At 45.7% G+C, this 19,188-nt stretch overlaps 2 protein-coding genes, 1 long non-coding RNA gene and 16 pseudogenes across 4 annotated transcripts; 3 read left to right on the forward strand and 16 right to left on the reverse strand.

Annotated features, from left to right (window-relative positions):
• Nucleotides 1-561: 561 nt before the first annotated feature.
• Nucleotides 562-2,552, reverse strand: LOC144195823 (uncharacterized). The gene is made up of 2 exons (XM_077715673.1): nt 2,283-2,552; nt 562-1,772 (listed from the first exon to the last, which is right to left on the reverse strand). The coding sequence occupies exons 1-2, from the start codon at nt 2,461-2,463 to the stop codon at nt 847-849; spliced, it is 1,107 nt and encodes a 368-aa protein (XP_077571799.1). The 5' UTR covers nt 2,464-2,552; the 3' UTR covers nt 562-846.
• Nucleotides 2,553-2,829: 277 nt separating this feature from the next.
• LOC144195824 (calcineurin B homologous protein 3-like) lies at nt 2,830-5,283 on the forward strand. 2 transcript variants are annotated; one of them, XM_077715676.1, is made up of 8 exons: nt 2,830-3,020; nt 3,776-3,845; nt 3,909-3,986; nt 4,213-4,352; nt 4,453-4,514; nt 4,765-4,872; nt 4,965-5,012; nt 5,111-5,283. In XM_077715676.1, the coding sequence occupies exons 1-8, from the start codon at nt 2,852-2,854 to the stop codon at nt 5,213-5,215; spliced, it is 780 nt and encodes a 259-aa protein (XP_077571802.1). In that variant the 5' UTR covers nt 2,830-2,851; the 3' UTR covers nt 5,216-5,283. The 2 variants fall into 2 exon arrangements, with proteins under 2 accessions (XP_077571802.1, XP_077571801.1); XM_077715675.1 differs by having other exon boundaries at nt 2,832-3,020; nt 3,906-3,986.
• Nucleotides 3,397-5,982, reverse strand: LOC144195825 (uncharacterized). Its single transcript, XR_013326165.1, has 2 exons — nt 5,907-5,982; nt 3,397-5,702 (listed from the first exon to the last, which is right to left on the reverse strand). It is a non-coding gene; the product is annotated as an uncharacterized LOC144195825 (long non-coding RNA).
• Nucleotides 5,983-6,107: 125 nt separating this feature from the next.
• LOC144196132 (5S ribosomal RNA) lies at nt 6,108-6,226 on the forward strand (annotated as a pseudogene).
• Nucleotides 6,227-6,282: 56 nt separating this feature from the next.
• LOC144196127 (5S ribosomal RNA) lies at nt 6,283-6,401 on the forward strand (annotated as a pseudogene).
• Nucleotides 6,402-6,674: 273 nt separating this feature from the next.
• LOC144196129 (5S ribosomal RNA) lies at nt 6,675-6,793 on the reverse strand (annotated as a pseudogene).
• Nucleotides 6,794-6,849: 56 nt separating this feature from the next.
• Nucleotides 6,850-6,968, reverse strand: LOC144196139 (5S ribosomal RNA; annotated as a pseudogene).
• Nucleotides 6,969-7,024: 56 nt separating this feature from the next.
• LOC144196146 (5S ribosomal RNA) lies at nt 7,025-7,143 on the reverse strand (annotated as a pseudogene).
• Nucleotides 7,144-7,199: 56 nt separating this feature from the next.
• Nucleotides 7,200-7,318, reverse strand: LOC144196140 (5S ribosomal RNA; annotated as a pseudogene).
• Nucleotides 7,319-7,374: 56 nt separating this feature from the next.
• On the reverse strand, nt 7,375-7,493 carry LOC144196136 (5S ribosomal RNA; annotated as a pseudogene).
• Nucleotides 7,494-7,549: 56 nt separating this feature from the next.
• LOC144196144 (5S ribosomal RNA) lies at nt 7,550-7,668 on the reverse strand (annotated as a pseudogene).
• A 56-nt stretch (nt 7,669-7,724) lies between these two features.
• On the reverse strand, nt 7,725-7,843 carry LOC144196133 (5S ribosomal RNA; annotated as a pseudogene).
• Nucleotides 7,844-7,899: 56 nt separating this feature from the next.
• LOC144196137 (5S ribosomal RNA) lies at nt 7,900-8,018 on the reverse strand (annotated as a pseudogene).
• A 56-nt stretch (nt 8,019-8,074) lies between these two features.
• On the reverse strand, nt 8,075-8,193 carry LOC144196128 (5S ribosomal RNA; annotated as a pseudogene).
• Nucleotides 8,194-8,249: 56 nt separating this feature from the next.
• Nucleotides 8,250-8,368, reverse strand: LOC144196138 (5S ribosomal RNA; annotated as a pseudogene).
• Nucleotides 8,369-8,424: 56 nt separating this feature from the next.
• Nucleotides 8,425-8,543, reverse strand: LOC144196145 (5S ribosomal RNA; annotated as a pseudogene).
• A 56-nt stretch (nt 8,544-8,599) lies between these two features.
• LOC144196134 (5S ribosomal RNA) lies at nt 8,600-8,718 on the reverse strand (annotated as a pseudogene).
• A 56-nt stretch (nt 8,719-8,774) lies between these two features.
• LOC144196130 (5S ribosomal RNA) lies at nt 8,775-8,893 on the reverse strand (annotated as a pseudogene).
• Nucleotides 8,894-8,949: 56 nt separating this feature from the next.
• LOC144196131 (5S ribosomal RNA) lies at nt 8,950-9,068 on the reverse strand (annotated as a pseudogene).
• Nucleotides 9,069-19,188: the final 10,120 nt, after the last annotated feature.

A 19,188-nucleotide genomic window follows, 5' to 3' on the forward strand; every position in this document is an offset into this window, starting at 1 on the left:
AGTTTCACAAGCTTAGTCATGATGGCTTCAGCTGAAACAAACACGGGCAAATGGCAACGTTCTGTGGTCTTTCTTTTCAGGCAAATCCAACGGTGGCATCTTTGCTAATATGATTTTATATTGAAGAATGGCACACAGATCAATGTCATTGGGTTGTTTTTTTTTTTTGGAGTCCGAAATGTTTCAGCCTCTTCAGAAATCGTATCTTTCTTTTAAATATCGACAAAATATCCTATAAAATGAATTGCCGACCAAAACTAGTGTGTCGTGCGTGGCTGTGTGTTGGTAAACCTACCTGATAAGCCAGTCTCAGATCAGAGTTAAGCGTAATCTCCACACTTTGATACTTATAAGGACTGGAGTATTTACCCAATGTGGATTAAATGGCCCAATATTACAATAATTGTGTTGACGCTTCTGAAAATTCTCACGAGGATGCTAATTCCATCCGGCAGGGCCTCACAAATATGCTAAAATGATTGAATTAAGGAGTCTTTGTTAGTAGTGGCAAGTAAAAAAGTGAAAAGTAAAAAATAAATTTCAGCAGAATATAGCACACCATTCCAGAATGGAGTGTTTTATTCACAATGGCCAAGTAACGATACATCCGACTATTTGAAGCAGTCTTTCAGTTGCTGTTTTTTGTCAGTGGCAAGTTGGTTTGTTTGTAAATAGTCCTGAAAAAGTCAAATAGTAGACCTTGGCGTTTAGAGGGATTTGGAATTTTCCCACAGGCTTTTCAAATGAAGCACTTTCAATGTTCCCAGGGTGAGTTTTGGGGGGTTAGGTTGGGCTTGTTTGGCTGGTTGGGGAAAAAAGTGTCGCCAAGTGTCGCCTCCGAAACATTTATTGGACGTTGTGCGTGCGTAGGTGCCGGTTCAGGAAGTACTTGGAGGCAAAACTTTGGCGGCACAGCGCGCAAAGAAAAGGCTTTTCTCCCGTGTGCTTTGCCATGTGCGTGATCAAGGTCACCTTGTGAGCAAATCGGTCGCCGCAAACCGAGCAGGCGAAAGGTTTCTCCCCCGTGTGCGTCCGCATGTGCGAGGTGATCTGCGACTTCTGGGTGCACTTTTTCCCGCAAACCGGGCAGGTCAAACGTCTCTCCGATTCCAGCCGGGACTTGTCCGCGGCGCTCTCGGGCCCGTCGGCGTTGGGAGCGGCGCCGGGGCAGGCGTGTTCGGTCAAGGCCGACTCCTGGGAAAACTTTTTGCCGCAAACGAAACAGGCGAAAGGTTTATCTTTGGCGTGTCTCGCCCGGTGGGCGAGCATGGTGCGCCTGCGGCGGAATTTTTCCCCGCACACGGAGCAGGCGAAGGGTTTTTCTCCGGTGTGCGTTCTCATGTGGGCGTTTAAATTGTCCGGGCAGGTGAAGGTTTTGCCGCAGAGCGAGCAGGAGCAGCGCTTTTCCCCCGTGTGCGTCCACATGTGGCGCTCCACGTGATTCTTGCGGCCAAATTTTTTGGCGCACACCGGGCAGCTAAACGGTTTGTCGCCAGTGGAGGGTTGTCCCGCATCCGATCCGTCACCCGCCTGGTTACTCGGTGGTTCGTCCGGGTCCCCGCCGCCTACCGGCCGCTGCGGCGTCTCGGGCGATCCTGGCCATTCGCCGGCTTCGTTCATGGCGACGACAGTTTCTTCTTCTTCTTCTTCTTCCTTGATGGTGACGATAGGTTGAGGATTGTTTTCCTTTTCCGGAACGTCGGAAGACTGCGGTGGCTCAGAGTTTGCGGCGCCCCCCGGACGTGGCGGGCGACCGATCATCTGCTGGAAGCCTGTAAAACACCAGCGGAATAAATGACGGGAATCCTACAATATATGTGCAGCATAATTTCTGTTTTCTATGAACAAGTTAAAGGTTTCTTTATGTGATTATTTTGTACTGTACAGTGGTGATATGGTAAGAATCCTCCAACCCTCGAGTAACATTTAAAAAAAATACGTTTAAAGTTTCTATATTTGACTACTTTGCATAGTAAATAGCCAACAACATTATGATAAAGTTATGTGTTTTCCCCTACTCAGACACGTTGACGACTATTCAAATTTCATTCGCATGTGATGTTGGGATAGCAAAATTTTTGGGGGGAAAAAAAGGTTTATGCGTGTGCAACATGCGCAAGCGTAGTTTGAGCAAGTCCCGAGTACGCATGCGTACTTTGAGAAGCAGCCCACTCGACAGCGCCTACATATAAACGAGAGCCAAATCGCCCTTTCCACTTGAGCCACTTTTATTATTGTGCGTCCCCGTGTAATAATAATAAAATGGTTTAAGCATAAGACACCTGGGATGCGCCACACCGTCGGGTGAACCCGAGCAACCGCTTCAAGTTGTCGTCGTTGTCGCTCATTCTCCCGTCTCGCTCGAATGAGTTCGTCCTCGTAGGACGCGATGGTTTTTTCAATCATGTCGCATATTTCATCGGCGACCTCATCCAGGTGCTCCCTCACTTCACTTTCCAACATATTGGCGAAGTAGCCTTCGTCGTCTCGACTCGACACTATTGTTGGTGACGTGTGGAAATGACGTTAAAACCACTTCCGCCTTTTTCTTCTTCGGCGGTGTAACGCAATCAGGTCGTCTTTTGCTTAAATACTAAACAAGGTCATTCAAAATTATTTCATATCTATTTATAGATATGTTTCTCTCAGTCTAAATGTTCAATATTTTAACATTAAAACTGATGCTTATGTATATTAAAAAGGTGCCTGTTTCTACACTTTTCTTCAGTCGGGGATGTGGGGGGTCATGTTTGTGCAACGGTATTAAAATACTGCCTGTGAGGAAATGAACTGAATGCTCACATTAACTTTTTTTTTAATTTAGTCTTGTCAATGAAATGGACTTGGGACCATGAGGGAGGGAAGGACGAAGGGAGGGACTTGGCGAAGGGGGTGTGTGTCTTGTCCGAGTATACGAGCCCCCAAAGTTCCGTTGGCATTCTCTGGAGGGGCCATGGGGTCGTGGCAGGCGCGTCCCGAGCAACAGCATTACTACCACCAATTGGCCCAAAAGACGGGATGTACGTAAACCTGGACTTGGATTGGATGGATGGATGGATGGATGGATGCTTGAGCCTCGCACATGTGGATTTTAAGTTATTTCATTTGATGGATTAAAAAAAAAAGCTGTTCTTGAGACGTTGTAGTGATTTAAAAATGTCATACATTTACTGTTCTTTCAGTCAATAATGGCTTGCAGTTTATTGTTCAACGAATATTTTTGGGGCGTTTAATATTTCAAAAGCATTTCTCTCGTGTACTTTAAAATTGAGTGTAGAAATGAAAATTGGAAATCTCACTCGGAGACATTTGCATGCAATCATTTTACATGATAAAAATGCACATTTTGTTGATTTTAATAAATTATTTGCATTGGAAAATTTAACCACGACAAAAACACTTTGGGTTGGTTCTATTTTTCTTCGAAAAAAAAGATTATATATATTTTCATGAGACAAGGACTACTTTTGAACAGTGAAAAGAAAGCTTTAAATGTACATTTTTGGGGCATTTGAAATATGCAAATATTGTCGGATTTCTAAAATGAAAACAGCTAACAATACACATCTTGCAATGAAATTTTTTTGCTTGCTTTCTTGAGACAAAAGTTATTGGACAATTTGATTCAAAGGTGAACCTATTGTTGTTTGTGCTCTTTTAATGGACTTTAAACTTCCTCATTGCCTGGACTTGCATTTTTCTTTTTTTAATAGAAGCCACACCCGCCATTGACGCCATGTTTGTGTTTTCTTTTTTTTCGTGTCTTGGTTGTCAGTTTCGGCAGAACAAATCAAAAACCTCCATCACCGATTCCGAGAACTCAGCGCAAATGGGGAGACCATCAGGTAATAAGTTGCAACTTTTACTTTGAAAAGCTCGCTTGTGTCCAACTATGATGTCTGCAGCAGAGCTCATTTGGAGAGCATTCCCACGCTAGCTAAAAATCCCATCAAGAAGCAAATCATCGACGCCTTCTTTGACAAAAGGTGAGTGGATCATCTGGACCGCAGGTGTCAAAGTGGCGGCCCGGGGGCCAAATGTGGACCGCCGCATCATTTTGTGCGGCCCAAGAAAGTCAATCATGAGTGGTGACTTTCTCTTTTTGGATCAAATTCAAACGAAGACTATAGATGTATATTACTTTTCCTGATGTTCCCCTTTTATAGTAAAGATAAACTAATGGTTGGATTGGCCCTGCCTGCAATTTCCCAGGAATCAACAAGAGGGAGAGTCGGGCCGCTTGGAGGAACTGGACTTGGGCCACTTCCTGATGGTCATGAGCCACTTCCGGCCGCCCCGGCACAAAAGCGGAGAAGACGAACGGCGCGCCGTGCGAAGGCAGAAGCTTCGCTGTGAGTGGCCGGGCTTCCGTAGCCGCCCTTTTTGGACATTTTCGGGCCTCGAGTGAAGCCAGAGTGGGCTCATTTAGCGCAAACTTTCTTTTCTCCGCAGTTTTGTTCAACATGCACGACACGGACAACGACGGCACCATCACGCTCGTCGAGTACAGGAAGGTAACCACAAAAAAAAGAAAAAAAAAATAGGATGATAGCCAACGATGGGGGCGAGAAATATTGCGAGTACCGTATTTTCTGGACCATAAGTCGCATTTGGGTTTTTTCCAACATTTGGCAGGGCATGCAACTTATGTTTTTTTGCCTGCTCTGTTTTTTTCTCCTACGGGTACTACGGTACTACGCTCTAAATTCTCCACCAGAATTCAAATTGAAGTGGTTGTAATAGCGGCTCTTTTTTTGTGCGCAGGTGGTGGAAGAGCTGCTGTCCAAAAGCGGCGCCATCGGGCACGAGGCGGCCAAGGCCATCGCCGACGCCGCCATGTTGGAAGTGGCCAGCACCAACGTGCCGCACATGGTGAGCGACCGCAAACTCTCTCAAAAACGACGGGTCGATGCGTACCATTCAAAAATGAATGGGCTGTTTTTTTTTTTGGTGTGAGCACTCAGGCGCCGGACGAGTTCTACGAGGGGATTACTTTTGAGCATTTTGAACAGGTTTGGCCACCATTTTTGTAGTTGTCGGTCTCCAGTCATGATTTGACGGGTAGCTAATACGGTCTGAATGTTTTGGTTTTTCTTTTTTGGCCACACAGATTCTAAACGGGCTGGAGATGGAGTCGCGCATGCACATCCGCTTTCTAGACGTGGACACCAGCACCGTGCGCTGCGGAAAAGCCGGCTCGACGTCGACCCCATAGCGCTTTGTTAGCTACGCAACAGCCAATAAAGTCAAGTTTTGTTTTTTGTAAACCATTTTTTCCCTAAATGGCTAGTCTCTTTTTTACATGCTATATTATTTGGGTGGGGTTATAATGCTATGACCTAAAGAGCATGTTTTTAGTGTCCTAATATGTTAAATATGTGTTAAATGTGTGGGTTTTTTTCTAAACGGGTTGCTTTTCAAGAATACAAATGAAAAAAAAAGTAAGTTCCAAAAATGCCGTCGACGAAGCGTGAAGTCCTTTAGCTAAAGTCACGGCTAGCTAGCGGAACAGCCGCGCCGGTTGCTGTGAGGGCGGAGTTTCCACGGACGGGGGTCACCTGAGGCGGTCGTAGGGCACGGCCAGGGCGATGTTGTAGTTGTAGCCGTCGGACTGGTCGTAGTCGGACCTGCAGATGGGAAGGACGGCGTCGTTGGCCCGTGACTCCTCCCAGAAGTCGTAGTGGCAGATGGCTCCCCGGTGCCTGCAGAACGCATTGTCGAAACTTTAGATTTTCATCAGTTAGTTTAGAGGTGACAATCGAACATTTGTGAAATAGGGATTTTTCAAAACTCTTTGACCACATTTACAATGGAACGAATGTGGAAACACAGGTGAAAGTGCCACTTAAAAGGGACATCTCAAGTTGAGGGCAGGGATAAAAAAAAAAAGTTGAGGGCGGCGCTACCTGCGATGAGCCGTGAGGTCGTCGTCGGTGATGCAGGCCCCGCGGGGCGTCTTGTCGTCGGGGACGTTGGCCGTCAGCAGCGTGCGGTTAGGCCTGTTTAGTACCTGATTGGGACACCGCTTGGGAATACCAGGTGCTGTGAGCATCATACCCCGCATCTTTTTCGACATTTCATGGGTGTCCATCTGAAAGAGCAGTACCGCTCACGGCCATACCACCCTGAAAAGGCCCGATCTCGCCCGATCTCGGCAGCCAAGCATGGTTCGGCCTGGTTAGTACCTGATTGGGAGACCGCTTGGGAATACCAGGTGCTGTGAGCATCATACCCCGCATCTTTTTCGACATTTCATGGGTGTCCATCTGCTAGTACAGTATCGCTCACGGCCATACCACCCTGAAAAGGCCCGATCTCGTCCGATCTCGGAAGCCAAGCATGGTTCGGCCTGGTTAGTACCTGATTGGGAGACCGCTTGGGAATACCAGGTGCTGTGAGCATCATACCCCGCATCTTTTTCGACATTTCATGGGTGTCCATCTGCTAGTGCACTACCGCTCACGGCCATACCACCCTGAAAAGGCCCGATCTCGTCCGATCTCGGAAGCCAAGCATGGTTCGGCCTGTTTAGTGCCTGATTGGGAGACCGCTTGGGAATACGCTTGGCTTCCGAGATCGGACGAGATCGGGCCTTTTCAGGGTGGTATGGCCGTGAGCGGTACTGCACTAGCAGATGGACACCCATGAAATGTCGAAAAAGATGCGGGGTATGATGCTCACAGCACCTGGTATTCCCAAGCGGTCTCCCAATCAGGTACTAACCAGGCCGAACCATGCTTGGCTTCCGAGATCGGACGAGATCGGAACTTTTCAGGGTGGTATGGCCGTGAGCGGTACTGCACTAGCAGATGAACACCCATGAAATGTCGAAAAAGATGCGGGGTATGATGCTCACAGCACCTGGTATTCCCAAGCGGTCTCCCAATCAGGTACTAACCAGGCCGAACCATGCTTGGCTTCCGAGATCGGACGAGATCGGGCCTTTTCAGGGTGGTATGGCCGTGAGCGGTACTGCACTAGCAGATGGACACCCATGAAATGTCGAAAAAGATGCGGGGTATGATGCTCACAGCACCTGGTATTCCCAAGCGGTCTCCCAATCAGGTACTAAACAGGCCGAACCATGCTTGGCTTCCGAGATCGGACGAGATCGGGCCTTTTCAGGGTGGTATGGCCGTGAGCGGTACTGCACTAGCAGATGGACACCCATGAAATGTCGAAAAAGATGCGGGGTATGATGCTCACAGCACCTGGTATTCCCAAGCGGTCTCCCAATCAGGTACTAATCAGGCCGAACCATGCTTGGCTTCCAAGACCGGACGAAATCAGGCCTTTTCAGGGTGGTATGGCCGTAAGCGGTACTGCTTTTGCAGATGGACACCCATGAAATGTCGAAAAAGATGCGGGGTATGATGCTCACAGCACCTGGTATTCCCAAGCGGTCTCCCAATCAGGTACTAAACAGGCCGAACCATGCTTGACTTCCGTGATCGGACGAGATCGGGCCTTTTCAGGGTGGTATGGCCGTGAGCGGTACTGCACTAGCAGATGGACACCCATGAAATGTCGAAAAAGATGCGGGGTATGATGCTCACAGCACCTGGTATTCCCAAGCGGTCTCCCAATCAGGTACTAACCAGGCCGAACCATGCTTGGCTTCCGAGATCGGACGAGATCGGGCCTTTTCAGGGTGGTATGGCCGTGAGCGGTAATGCACTAGCAGATGGACACCCATGAAATGTCGAAAAAGAGGCGGGGTATGATGCTCACAGCACCTGGTATTCCCAAGCGGTCTCCCAATCAGGTACTAACCAGGCCGAACCATGCTTGGCTGCCGAGATCGGGCGAGATCGGGCCTTTTCAGGGTGGTATGGCCGTGAGCGGTACTGCACTAGCAGATGGACACCCATGAAATGTCGAAAAAGATGCGGGGTATGATGCTCACAGCACCTGGTATTCCCAAGCGGTCTCCCAATCAGGTACTAAACAGGCCGAACCATGCTTGGCTGCCGAGATCGGACGAGATCGGGCCTTTTCAGGGTGGTATGGCCGAGAGCGGTACTGCACTAGCAGATGGACACCCATGAAATGTCGAAAAAGATGCGGGGTATGATGCTCACAGCACCTGGTATTCCCAAGCGGTCTCCCAATCAGGTACTAAACAGGCCGAACCATGCTTGGCTTCCGAGATCGGACGAGATCGGGCCTTTTCAGGGTGGTATGGCCGTGAGCGGTACTGCACTAGCAGATGGACACCCATGAAATGTCGAAAAAGATGCGGGGTATGATGCTCACAGCACCTGGTATTCCGAAGCGGTCGCCCAATCAGGTACTAAACAGGCCGAACCATGCTTGGCTGCCGAGATCGGACGAGATCGGGCCTTTTCAGGGTGGTATGGCCGTGAGCGGTACTGCACTAGCAGATGGACACCCATGAAATGTCGAAAAAGATGCGGGGTATGATGCTCACAGCACCTGGTATTCCCAAGCGGTCTCCCAATCAGGTACTAACCAGGCCGAACCATGCTTGGCTTCCGAGATCGGACGAGATCGGGCCTTTTCAGGGTGGTATGGCCGTGAGCGGTAATGCACTAGCAGATGGACACCCATGAAATGTCGAAAAAGATGCGGGGTATGATGCTCACAGCACCTGGTATTCCCAAGCGGTCTCCCAATCAGGTACTAACCAGGCCGAACCATGCTTGGCTGCCGAGATCGGGCGAGATCGGGCCTTTTCAGGGTGGTATGGCCGTGAGCGGTACTGCACTTGCAGATGGACACCCATGAAATGTCGAAAAAGATGCGGGGTATGATGCTCACAGCACCTGGTATTCCCAAGCGGTCTCCCAATCAGGTACTAAACAGGCCGAACCATGCTTGGCTGCCGAGATCGGACGAGATCGGGCCTTTTCAGGGTGGTATGGCCGTGAGCAGTACAACACTAGCAGATGGACACCCATGAAATGTCGAAAAAGATGCGGGGTATGATGCTCACAGCACCTGGTATTCCCAAGCGGTCTCCCAATCAGGTACTAACCAGGCCGAACCATGCTTGGCTTCCGGGATCGGACGAGATCGGGCCTTTTCAGGGTGGTATGGCCGTGAGCGGTACTACTCTAGCAGATGGACACCCATGAAATGTCGAAAAAGATGCGGGGTATGATGCTCACAGCATCATATATGGTTTATGGTTTGGGTTATGATTGGAGTTATGGTTGGGGTTATGGTTAGGGTTGGGGTTATGGTTTAGGTTATGGCTATGGTTGGGAATATGGTTTTGGTTCGGGTTATGTTTATGGTTGGGAATCTGGTTATGGTTGTGGTTATGGTTAGGGTTATGGTTTGGGTTATGGTTTGGGTTATGGTTTGGGTTATGGTTTGGGTTATGGTTTGGGTTATTGAGTTAACCCCAAACCATAACCCCTAACCCCTAACAATAACCCTAACCCAAACCATAACCCCAACCCCTAACAATAACCCTAACCCAAAACCTAACCCAAACCATACCCATAACCCCAACCATAACCATAACCCCAACCATAACCATAACCCAAACCATAACCCAAACCATAACCCAAACCATAACCCCTAACCCCTAACAATAACCCTAACCCAAACCATAACCCTAACCCAAACCATAACCCATACCCCTAACAATAACCCTAACCTAAACCATAACCCCAACCATAACCATAACCCAAACCATAACCATAACCCAAAACATAACCCCTAACCCCTAACAATAACCCTCAACAAAACCATAACCCCAACCCCTAACAATAACCCTAACCCAAACCATAACCCCAATCATAACCATAACCCAAACCATAACCCCTAATCCCTTACAATAACCCTAGCCCAAACCATAACCCCAACCCCTAACAATAACCCTAACCTAAACCATAACCATAACCCAAACCATAACCCAAACCATAACCCCTAACCCCTAACAAGAACCCTAACCCAAACCATAATCCCATCCATAGCCATAACCCAAACCATAACCATAACCCAAACCATAACCCCCAACCCCTAACAATAACCATAACCCAAACCATAACCCCCAACCCCTAACAATAACCCTAACCCAAACCATAACCCAAACCATAACCCAAACCATAACCCAAACCATAACCCAAACCATAACCCAAACCATAACCCAAACCATAACCCAAACCATAACCCAAACCATAACCCAAACCATAACCCAAACCATAACCCAAACCATAACCCAAACCATAACCCAAACCATAACCCAAACCATAACCTAAACCATAACCCAAACCATAACCCAAACCATAACCCAAACCATAACCCAAACCATAACCCAAACCATAACCCTAACCATAACCACAACCATAACCATATTCCCAACCATAGCCATAACCCCAACCATAACCCCAACCCTAACAATAACCCCAACCATAACTCCAATCATAACCCAAACCATAACCCCAACCATAACCCCAACCATAACCCCAACCATAACCCAAACCATAACCCCAACCCCTAACAATAATCCTAACCCAAACCATAACCCCTAACCCCTAACAATATCCCTAACCCAAACCATAACCCCTAATAATAACCCTAACCCAAACCATAAACCCCAACCCCTAACAATAACCCTAACCCAAACCATAACCCAAACCCCTAACAATAACCCTAACCCAAAACCTAACCAAAAACCTAACCCAAAACCTAACCCAAACCATAACCATAACCCCAACCATAACCATAACCCAAACCCCTAACAATAACCCTAACCCAAAACCTAACCAAAAACCTAACCCAAAACCTAACCCAAACCATAACCATAACCCCAACCATAACCATAACCCAAACCATAACCCCTAACAATAACCCTAACCCAAACCATAACCCCAACCCCTAACAATAACCCTAACCTAAACCATAACCCCAACCATAACCATAACCCAAACCATAACCACAACCCAAAACATAACCCCTAACTCCTAACAATAACCCTAAACGAAACCATAACCCCAACCCCTAACAATAACCCTAACCCAAACCATAACCCCAACCATAAACAAAACCCAAACCATAACCCCAACCATAAACAAAACCCAAACCATAACCCTAACCATAACCTTAACCATAACCGTAAACCAAACCATAACCCCTAAACCCTAACAATAACCCTAACACAAACTATTACCCCAACCCCTAACAATAACCCTAACCCAAACCATAATCCCATCCATAACAGTAACCCCAACAATAACCATAACCCAAACCATAACCCCTAACCCCTAAAAATAACGCTAACCCAAACCATAACCCCAACCATAACCTTAACCATAACCTTAAACCAAATCATAACCCCTAAACCCTAACAATAACCCTAACACAAACTATTACCCCAACCCCTAACAATAACCCTAACCCAAACCATTATCCCATCCATAACCATAACCCCAACAATAACCCAAACCCAAACCATAACCCCAACCCCTAACAATCACCCTAACCCAAAACCTAACCCAAACAATAACCATAACCCCAACCATAACCATAACCCAAACCATAACCCCTAACCCCTAACAATAACCCTAACCCAAACCATAACCCCAACCCCTAACAATAACCCTAACCCAAAACCTAACCCAAACCATACCCATAACCCCAACCATAACCATAACCCAAACTATTACCCAAACCATAACCCAAACCATAACCCAAACCATAACCCAAACCATAACCCCTAACCCCTAACAATAACCCTAACCCAAACCATAACCCTAACCCAAACCATAACCCCAACCCCTAACAATAACCCTAACCTAAACCATAACCCCAACCATAACCCCAACCATAACCATAACCCAAACCATAACCATAACCCAAAACATAACCCCTAACCCCTAACAATAACCCTCAACAAAACCATAACCCCAACCCCTAACAATAACCCTAACCCAAACCATAACCCCAATCATAACCATAACCCAAACCATAACCCCTATTCCCTTACAATAACCCTAGCCCAAACCATAACCCCAACCCCTAACAATAACCCTAACCTAAACCATAACCATAACCCAAACCATAACCCAAACCATAACCCCTAACCCCTAACAAGAACCCTAACCCAAACCATAATCCCATCCATAGCCATAACCCAAACCATAACCATAACCCAAACCATAACCCCCAACCCCTAACAATAACCATAACCCAAACCATAACCCCCAACCCCTAACAATAACCCTAACCCAAACCATAACCCAAACCATAACCCAAACCATAACCCAAACCATAACCCAAACCATAACCCAAACCATAACCCAAACCATAACCCAAACCATAACCCAAACCATAACCCAAACCATAACCCAAACCATAACCCAAACCATAACCCAAACCATAACCCAAACCATAACCCAAACCATAACCCCAACCATAACCATAACCATAACCCCAACCATAACCATAACCCAAACCATAACCATAACCCAAAACATAACCCCTAACCCCTAACAATAACCCTCAACCAAACCAAAACCCCAACCCCTAACAATAACCCTAACCCAAACCATAACCCCAATCATAACCATAACAACCCCAACCATAACCATAACCCAAACCATAACCCCCAACCCCTAACAATAACCCAAACCATAACCCGAACCCAAACCATAACCCAAACCATAACCCTAACCCAAACCATAACCCCCAACCCCTAACAATAACCCAAACCATAACCCGAACCCAAACCATAACCCAAACCATAACCATAACCCTAACCCAAACCATAACCCAAACCATAACCCAAACCATAACCCAAACCATAACCCAAACCATAACCCAAACCATAACCCAAACCATAACCCAAACCATAACCTAAACCATAACCCAAACCATAACCCAAACCATAACCCAAACCATAACCCAAACCATAACCCAAACCATAACCCTAACCATAACCACAACCATAACCATATTCCCAACCATAGCCATAACCCCAACCATAACCCCAACCCTAACAATAACCCCAACCATAACTCCAATCATAACCCAAACCATAACCCCAACCATAACCCCAACCATAACCCAAACCATAACCCCAACCCCTAACAATAATCCTAACCCAAACCATAACCCCTAACCCCTAACAATATCCCTAACCCAAACCATAACCCCTAATAATAACCCTAACCCAAACCATAAACCCCAACCCCTAACAATAACCCTAACCCAAACCATAACCCAAACCCCTAACAATAACCCTAACCCAAAACCTAACCAAAAACCTAACCCAAAACCTAACCCAAACCATAACCATAACCCCAACCATAACCATAACCCAAACCCCTAACAATAACCCTAACCCAAAACCTAACCAAAAACCTAACCCAAAACCTAACCCAAACCATAACCATAACCCCAACCATAACCATAACCCAAACCATAACCCCTAACAATAACCCTAACCCAAACCATAACCCCAACCCCTAACAATAACCCTAACCTAAACCATAACCCCAACCATAACCATAACCCAAACCATAACCACAACCCAAAACATAACCCCTAACTCCTAACAATAACCCTAAACGAAACCATAACCCCAACCCCTAACAATAACCCTAACCCAAACCATAACCCCAACCATAAACAAAACCCAAACCATAACCCCAACCATAAACAAAACCCAAACCATAACCCTAACCATAACCTTAACCATAACCGTAAACCAAACCATAACCCCTAAACCCTAACAATAACCCTAACACAAACTATTACCCCAACCCCTAACAATAACCCTAACCCAAACCATAATCCCATCCATAACAGTAACCCCAACAATAACCATAACCCAAACCATAACCCCTAACCCCTAAAAATAACGCTAACCCAAACCATAACCCCAACCATAACCTTAACCATAACCTTAAACCAAATCATAACCCCTAAACCCTAACAATAACCCTAACACAAACTATTACCCCAACCCCTAACAATAACCCTAACCCAAACCATTATCCCATCCATAACCATAACCCCAACAATAACCCAAACCCAAACCATAACCCCAACCCCTAACAATCACCCTAACCCAAAACCTAACCCAAACAATAACCATAACCCCAACCATAACCATAACCCAAACCATAACCCCTAACCCCTAACAATAACCCTAACCCAAACCATAACCCCAACCCCTAACAATAACCCTAACCCAAAACCTAACCCAAACCATACCCATAACCCCAACCATAACCATAACCCAAACTATTACCCAAACCATAACCCAAACCATAACCCAAACCATAACCCCTAACCCCTAACAATAACCCTAACCCAAACCATAACCCTAACCCAAACCATAACCCCAACCCCTAACAATAACCCTAACCTAAACCATAACCCCAACCATAACCCCAACCATAACCATAACCCAAACCATAACCATAACCCAAAACATAACCCCTAACCCCTAACAATAACCCTCAACAAAACCATAACCCCAACCCCTAACAATAACCCTAACCTAAACCATAACCATAACCCAAACCATAACCCAAACCATAACCCCTAACCCCTAACAAGAACCCTAACCCAAACCATAATCCCATCCATAGCCATAACCCAAACCATAACCATAACCCAAACCATAACCCCCAACCCCTAACAATAACCATAACCCAAACCATAACCCCCAACCCCTAACAATAACCCTAACCCAAACCATAACCCAAACCATAACCCAAACCATAACCCAAACCATAACCCAAACCATAACCCAAACCATAACCCAAACCATAACCCAAACCATAACCCAAACCATAACCCAAACCATAACCCAAACCATAACCCCAACCATAACCATAACCATAACCCCAACCATAACCATAACCCAAACCATAACCATAACCCAAAACATAACCCCTAACCCCTAACAATAACCCTCAACCAAACCATAACCCCAACCCCTAACAATAACCCTAACCCAAACCATAACCCCAATCATAACCATAACAACCCCAACCATAACCATAACCCAAACCATAACCCCCAACCCCTAACAATAACCCAAACCATAACCCGAACCCAAACCATAACCCAAACCATAACCCTAACCCAAACCATAACCCCCAACCCCTAACAATAACCCAAACCATAACCCGAACCCAAACCATAACCCAAACCATAACCATAACCCTAACCCAAACCATAACCCAAACCATAACCCAAACCATAACCCAAACCATAACCCAAACCATAACCCAAACCATAACCCAAACCATAACCCAAACCATAACCCAAACCATAACCCAAACCATAACCCAAACCATAACCCAAACCATAACCCAAACCATAACCCAAACCATAACCCAAACCATAACCCAAACCATAACCCAAACCATAACCCAAACCATAACCCAAACCATACCCCAAACCATAACCCTAACCCAAACCATAACCCAAACCATAACCCAAACCATACCCCAAACCATAACCCTAACCCAAACCATAACCCCAACAATAACCAGATTCCCAACCATAACCATAACTCCAACCAAAACCATATTCCCAACCATAGCCATAACCCCAACCATAACCCCAACCATAACCCCAACCATAACCCCAACAATAACCCCAACCATAACCATAACCCTAACCATAACCCCAACCATAACCCCAACCATAACCCCAACCATAGCCCTAACCCTAACCCAAACCATAACCCCTAACAATAACCCTAACCCAAACCATAACCCCAACCATAACCATAACCCAAACCATAACCCCTAACAATATCCCTAACCCAAACCATAACCCCTAACAATAACCCTAACCCAAACCATAACCCCAACCATAACCATAACCCAAACCATAACCATAACCATAACCCAAACCATAACCAGAACCCAAACCATAACCATAACCCAAACCATAACCATAACCCAAACCATAACACCCAACCCCCAACAATAACCCTAACCCAAACCATAATCCCATCCATAACCATAACCCCAACAATAACCATAACCCAAACCATAACCCCTAACACCTAAAAATAACGCTAACCCAAACCATAACCTTAACCATAACCGTAAACCAAACCATTACCCCTAAACCCTAACAATAACCTTAACCCAAACCATAACCCCAACCCCTAACAATAAACCTAACCTAAACCATAACCCTAACCCCAACCATAACCATAAACCAAACCATCACCATAACCCAAACCATCACCATAACCCAAACCATCACCATAACCCCTAACAATAACCCTAACCCAAACCATAACCCTAACCCAAACCATAACCCCAACCCCTAACAATAACTCTAACCCAAACCATAACCATAACCCTAACAGTAACCATAACCCAAACCATAACCCCTAGCAATAACCCTAACCCAAACCATAACCCCAACCCCTAACAATAACCCTAACCCAAACCATAACCCAAACCATAACCCAAACCATAACCCAAACCATAACCCAAACCATAACCCAAACCATAACCCAAACCATAACCCAAACCATAACCCAAACCATAACCCAAACCATAACCCAAACCATAACCCAAACCATAACCCAAACCATAACCCAAACCATAACCCCAACCCCTAACAATAACCCTAACCCAAACCATAACAATAACCCAAACCGTAACCCCTAACAATAACCCTAACCCAAACCATAACCCCAACCACAAACAATAACCCTAACCCAACCCATAACCATAACCCAAAACATAACCCCTAGCAATAACCCTAACCAAAACCATAACCCAAACCCCTAACAATAACGCTAACCCAAACCATAACCCAAACCATAACCCAAACCATAACCAGATTCCCAACCATAAACATAACCCGAACCAAAACCATATTCCCAACCATAGCCATAACCCCAACCATAACCCCAACCCTAACCATAACCCCAACCATAACTCCAATCATAACCCAAACCATAACCCCAACCATAACCCCAACCATAACCCCAACCATAACCCCAACCATAACCCCAACCATAACCCAAACCATAACCTAAACCCCTAACAATAATCCTAACCCAAACCATAACTCCTAACCCCTAACAATATCCCTAACCCAAACCATAACCCCTAATAATAACCCTAACCCAAACCATAAACCCCAACCCCTAACAATAACCCTAACCCAAACCATAACCCCAACCCCTAACAATAACCCTAACCTAAACCATAACCATAACCCAAACCATAACCCAAACCATAACCCCTAACCCCTAACAAGAACCCTAACCCAAACCATAATCCCATCCATAGCCATAACCCAAACCATAACCATAACCCAAACCATAACCCCTAATCCCTTACAATAACCCTAACCCAAACCATAACCCCAACCCCTAACAATAACCCTAACCTAAACCATAACCCCAACCATAACCCAAACTATAACCCCTAACTTCTAACAATAACCCTAACCCAAACCCCTGACAAGAACCCTAACCCAAACCCCTGACAAGAACCCTAACCCAAACCCCTGACAAGAACCCTAACCCAAACCATAATCCCATCCATAGCCATAACCCCAACCATAACCATAACCCAAACCATAACCCCCAACCCCTAACAATAACCCAAACCATAACCCGAACCCAAACCATAACCCAAACCATAACCCTAACCCAAACCATAACCCTAACCCAAACCATAACCCTAACCCAAACCATAACCATAACCCTAACCCTAACCCTAACCCTAACCCAAACCCAAACCATAACCCAAACCATAACCCAAACCATAACCCAAACCATAACCCAAACCATAACCCAAACCATAACCCAAGCCATAACCCAAACCATAACCCAAACCATAACCCAAACCATAACCCAAACCATAACCCAAACCATAACCCAAACCATAACCCAAACCATACCCCAAACCATAACCCTAACCCAAACCATAACCCCAACCATAACCAGATTCCCAACCATAACCATAACCCCAACCAAAACCATATTCCCAACCATAGCCATAACCCCAACCATAACCCCAACCATAACCCCAACCATAACCCCAACAATAACCCCAACCATAACCATAACCCTAACCATAACCCCAACCATAACCCCAACCATAACCCCAACCATAGCCCTAACCCTAACCCAAACCATAACCCCTAACAATAACCCTAACCCAAACCATAACCCCAACCATAACCATAACCCAAACCATAACCCCTAACCCCTAACAATATCCCTAACCCAAACCATAACCCCTAACAATAACCCTAACCCAAACCATAACCCCAACCATAACCATAACCCAAACCATAACCATAACCCAAACCATAACCATAACCCAAACCATAACCATAACCCAAACCATAACCCAAACCATAACCCAAACCATAACCCAAACCATAACCATAACCCAAACCATAACCATAACCCAAACCATAACCATAACCATAACCATAACCATAACCCAAACCATAACCATAACCCAAACCATAACCATAACCCAAACCATAACACCCAACCCCCAACAATAACCCTAACCCAAACCATAATCCCAGCCATAACCATAACCCCAACAATAACCATAACCCAAACCATAACCCCTAACACCTAAAAATAACGCTAACCCAAACCATAACCCCAACCATAACCTTAACCATAACCGTAAACCAAACCATAACCCCTAAACCCTAACAATAACCTTAACCCAAACCATAACCCCAACCCCTAACAATAAACCTAACCTAAACCATAACCCTAACCCCAACCATAACCATAAACCAAACCATCACCATAACCCAAACCATCACCATAACCCAAACCATCACCATAACCCAAACCATCACCATAACCCAAACCATCACCATAACCCCTAACAATAACCCTAACCCAAACCATAACCCCAACCCCTAACAATAACTCTAACCCAAACCATAACCATAACCCTAACAGTAACCATAACCCAAACCATAACCCCTAGCAATAACCCTAACCCAAACCATAACCCCAACCCCTAACAATAACCCTAACCCAAACCATAACCCAAACCATAACCCAAACCATAACCCAAACCATAACCCAAACCATAACCCAAACCATAACCCAAACCATAACCCAAACCATAACCCAAACCATAACCCAAACCATAACCCAAACCATAACCCAAACCATAACCCAAACCATAACCCAAACCATAACCCAAACCATAACCCAAACCATAACCCAAACCATAACCC

This window comes from Stigmatopora nigra, chromosome 4 (assembly GCF_051989575.1).
Source record: "Stigmatopora nigra isolate UIUO_SnigA chromosome 4, RoL_Snig_1.1, whole genome shotgun sequence".
Lineage (NCBI taxonomy): Eukaryota > Metazoa > Chordata > Actinopteri > Syngnathiformes > Syngnathidae > Stigmatopora > Stigmatopora nigra.

Bases quoted from the DNA above. Each gene is read 5' to 3' on its own strand.
- LOC144195824 (XM_077715675.1), top strand. From the start codon at position 2,852: ATGAGGGAGGGAAGGACGAAGGGAGGGACTTGGCGAAGGGGGTGTGTG. The intron at 3,021-3,775 runs GTACGTAAACCT...CTTGGTTGTCAG, and splicing joins ATTGGCCCAAAAGACGGGAT to TTTCGGCAGAACAAATCAAA. The intron at 3,846-3,905 runs GTAATAAGTTGC...TGATGTCTGCAG, and splicing joins GCAAATGGGGAGACCATCAG to CAGAGCTCATTTGGAGAGCA.
- LOC144195823 (XM_077715673.1), bottom strand. From the start codon at position 2,463: ATGTTGGAAAGTGAAGTGAGGGAGCACCTGGATGAGGTCGCCGATGAA. The intron at 1,773-2,282 runs GTGTCTTATGCT...GGTGTTTTACAG, and splicing joins GACGGTGTGGCGCATCCCAG to GCTTCCAGCAGATGATCGGT.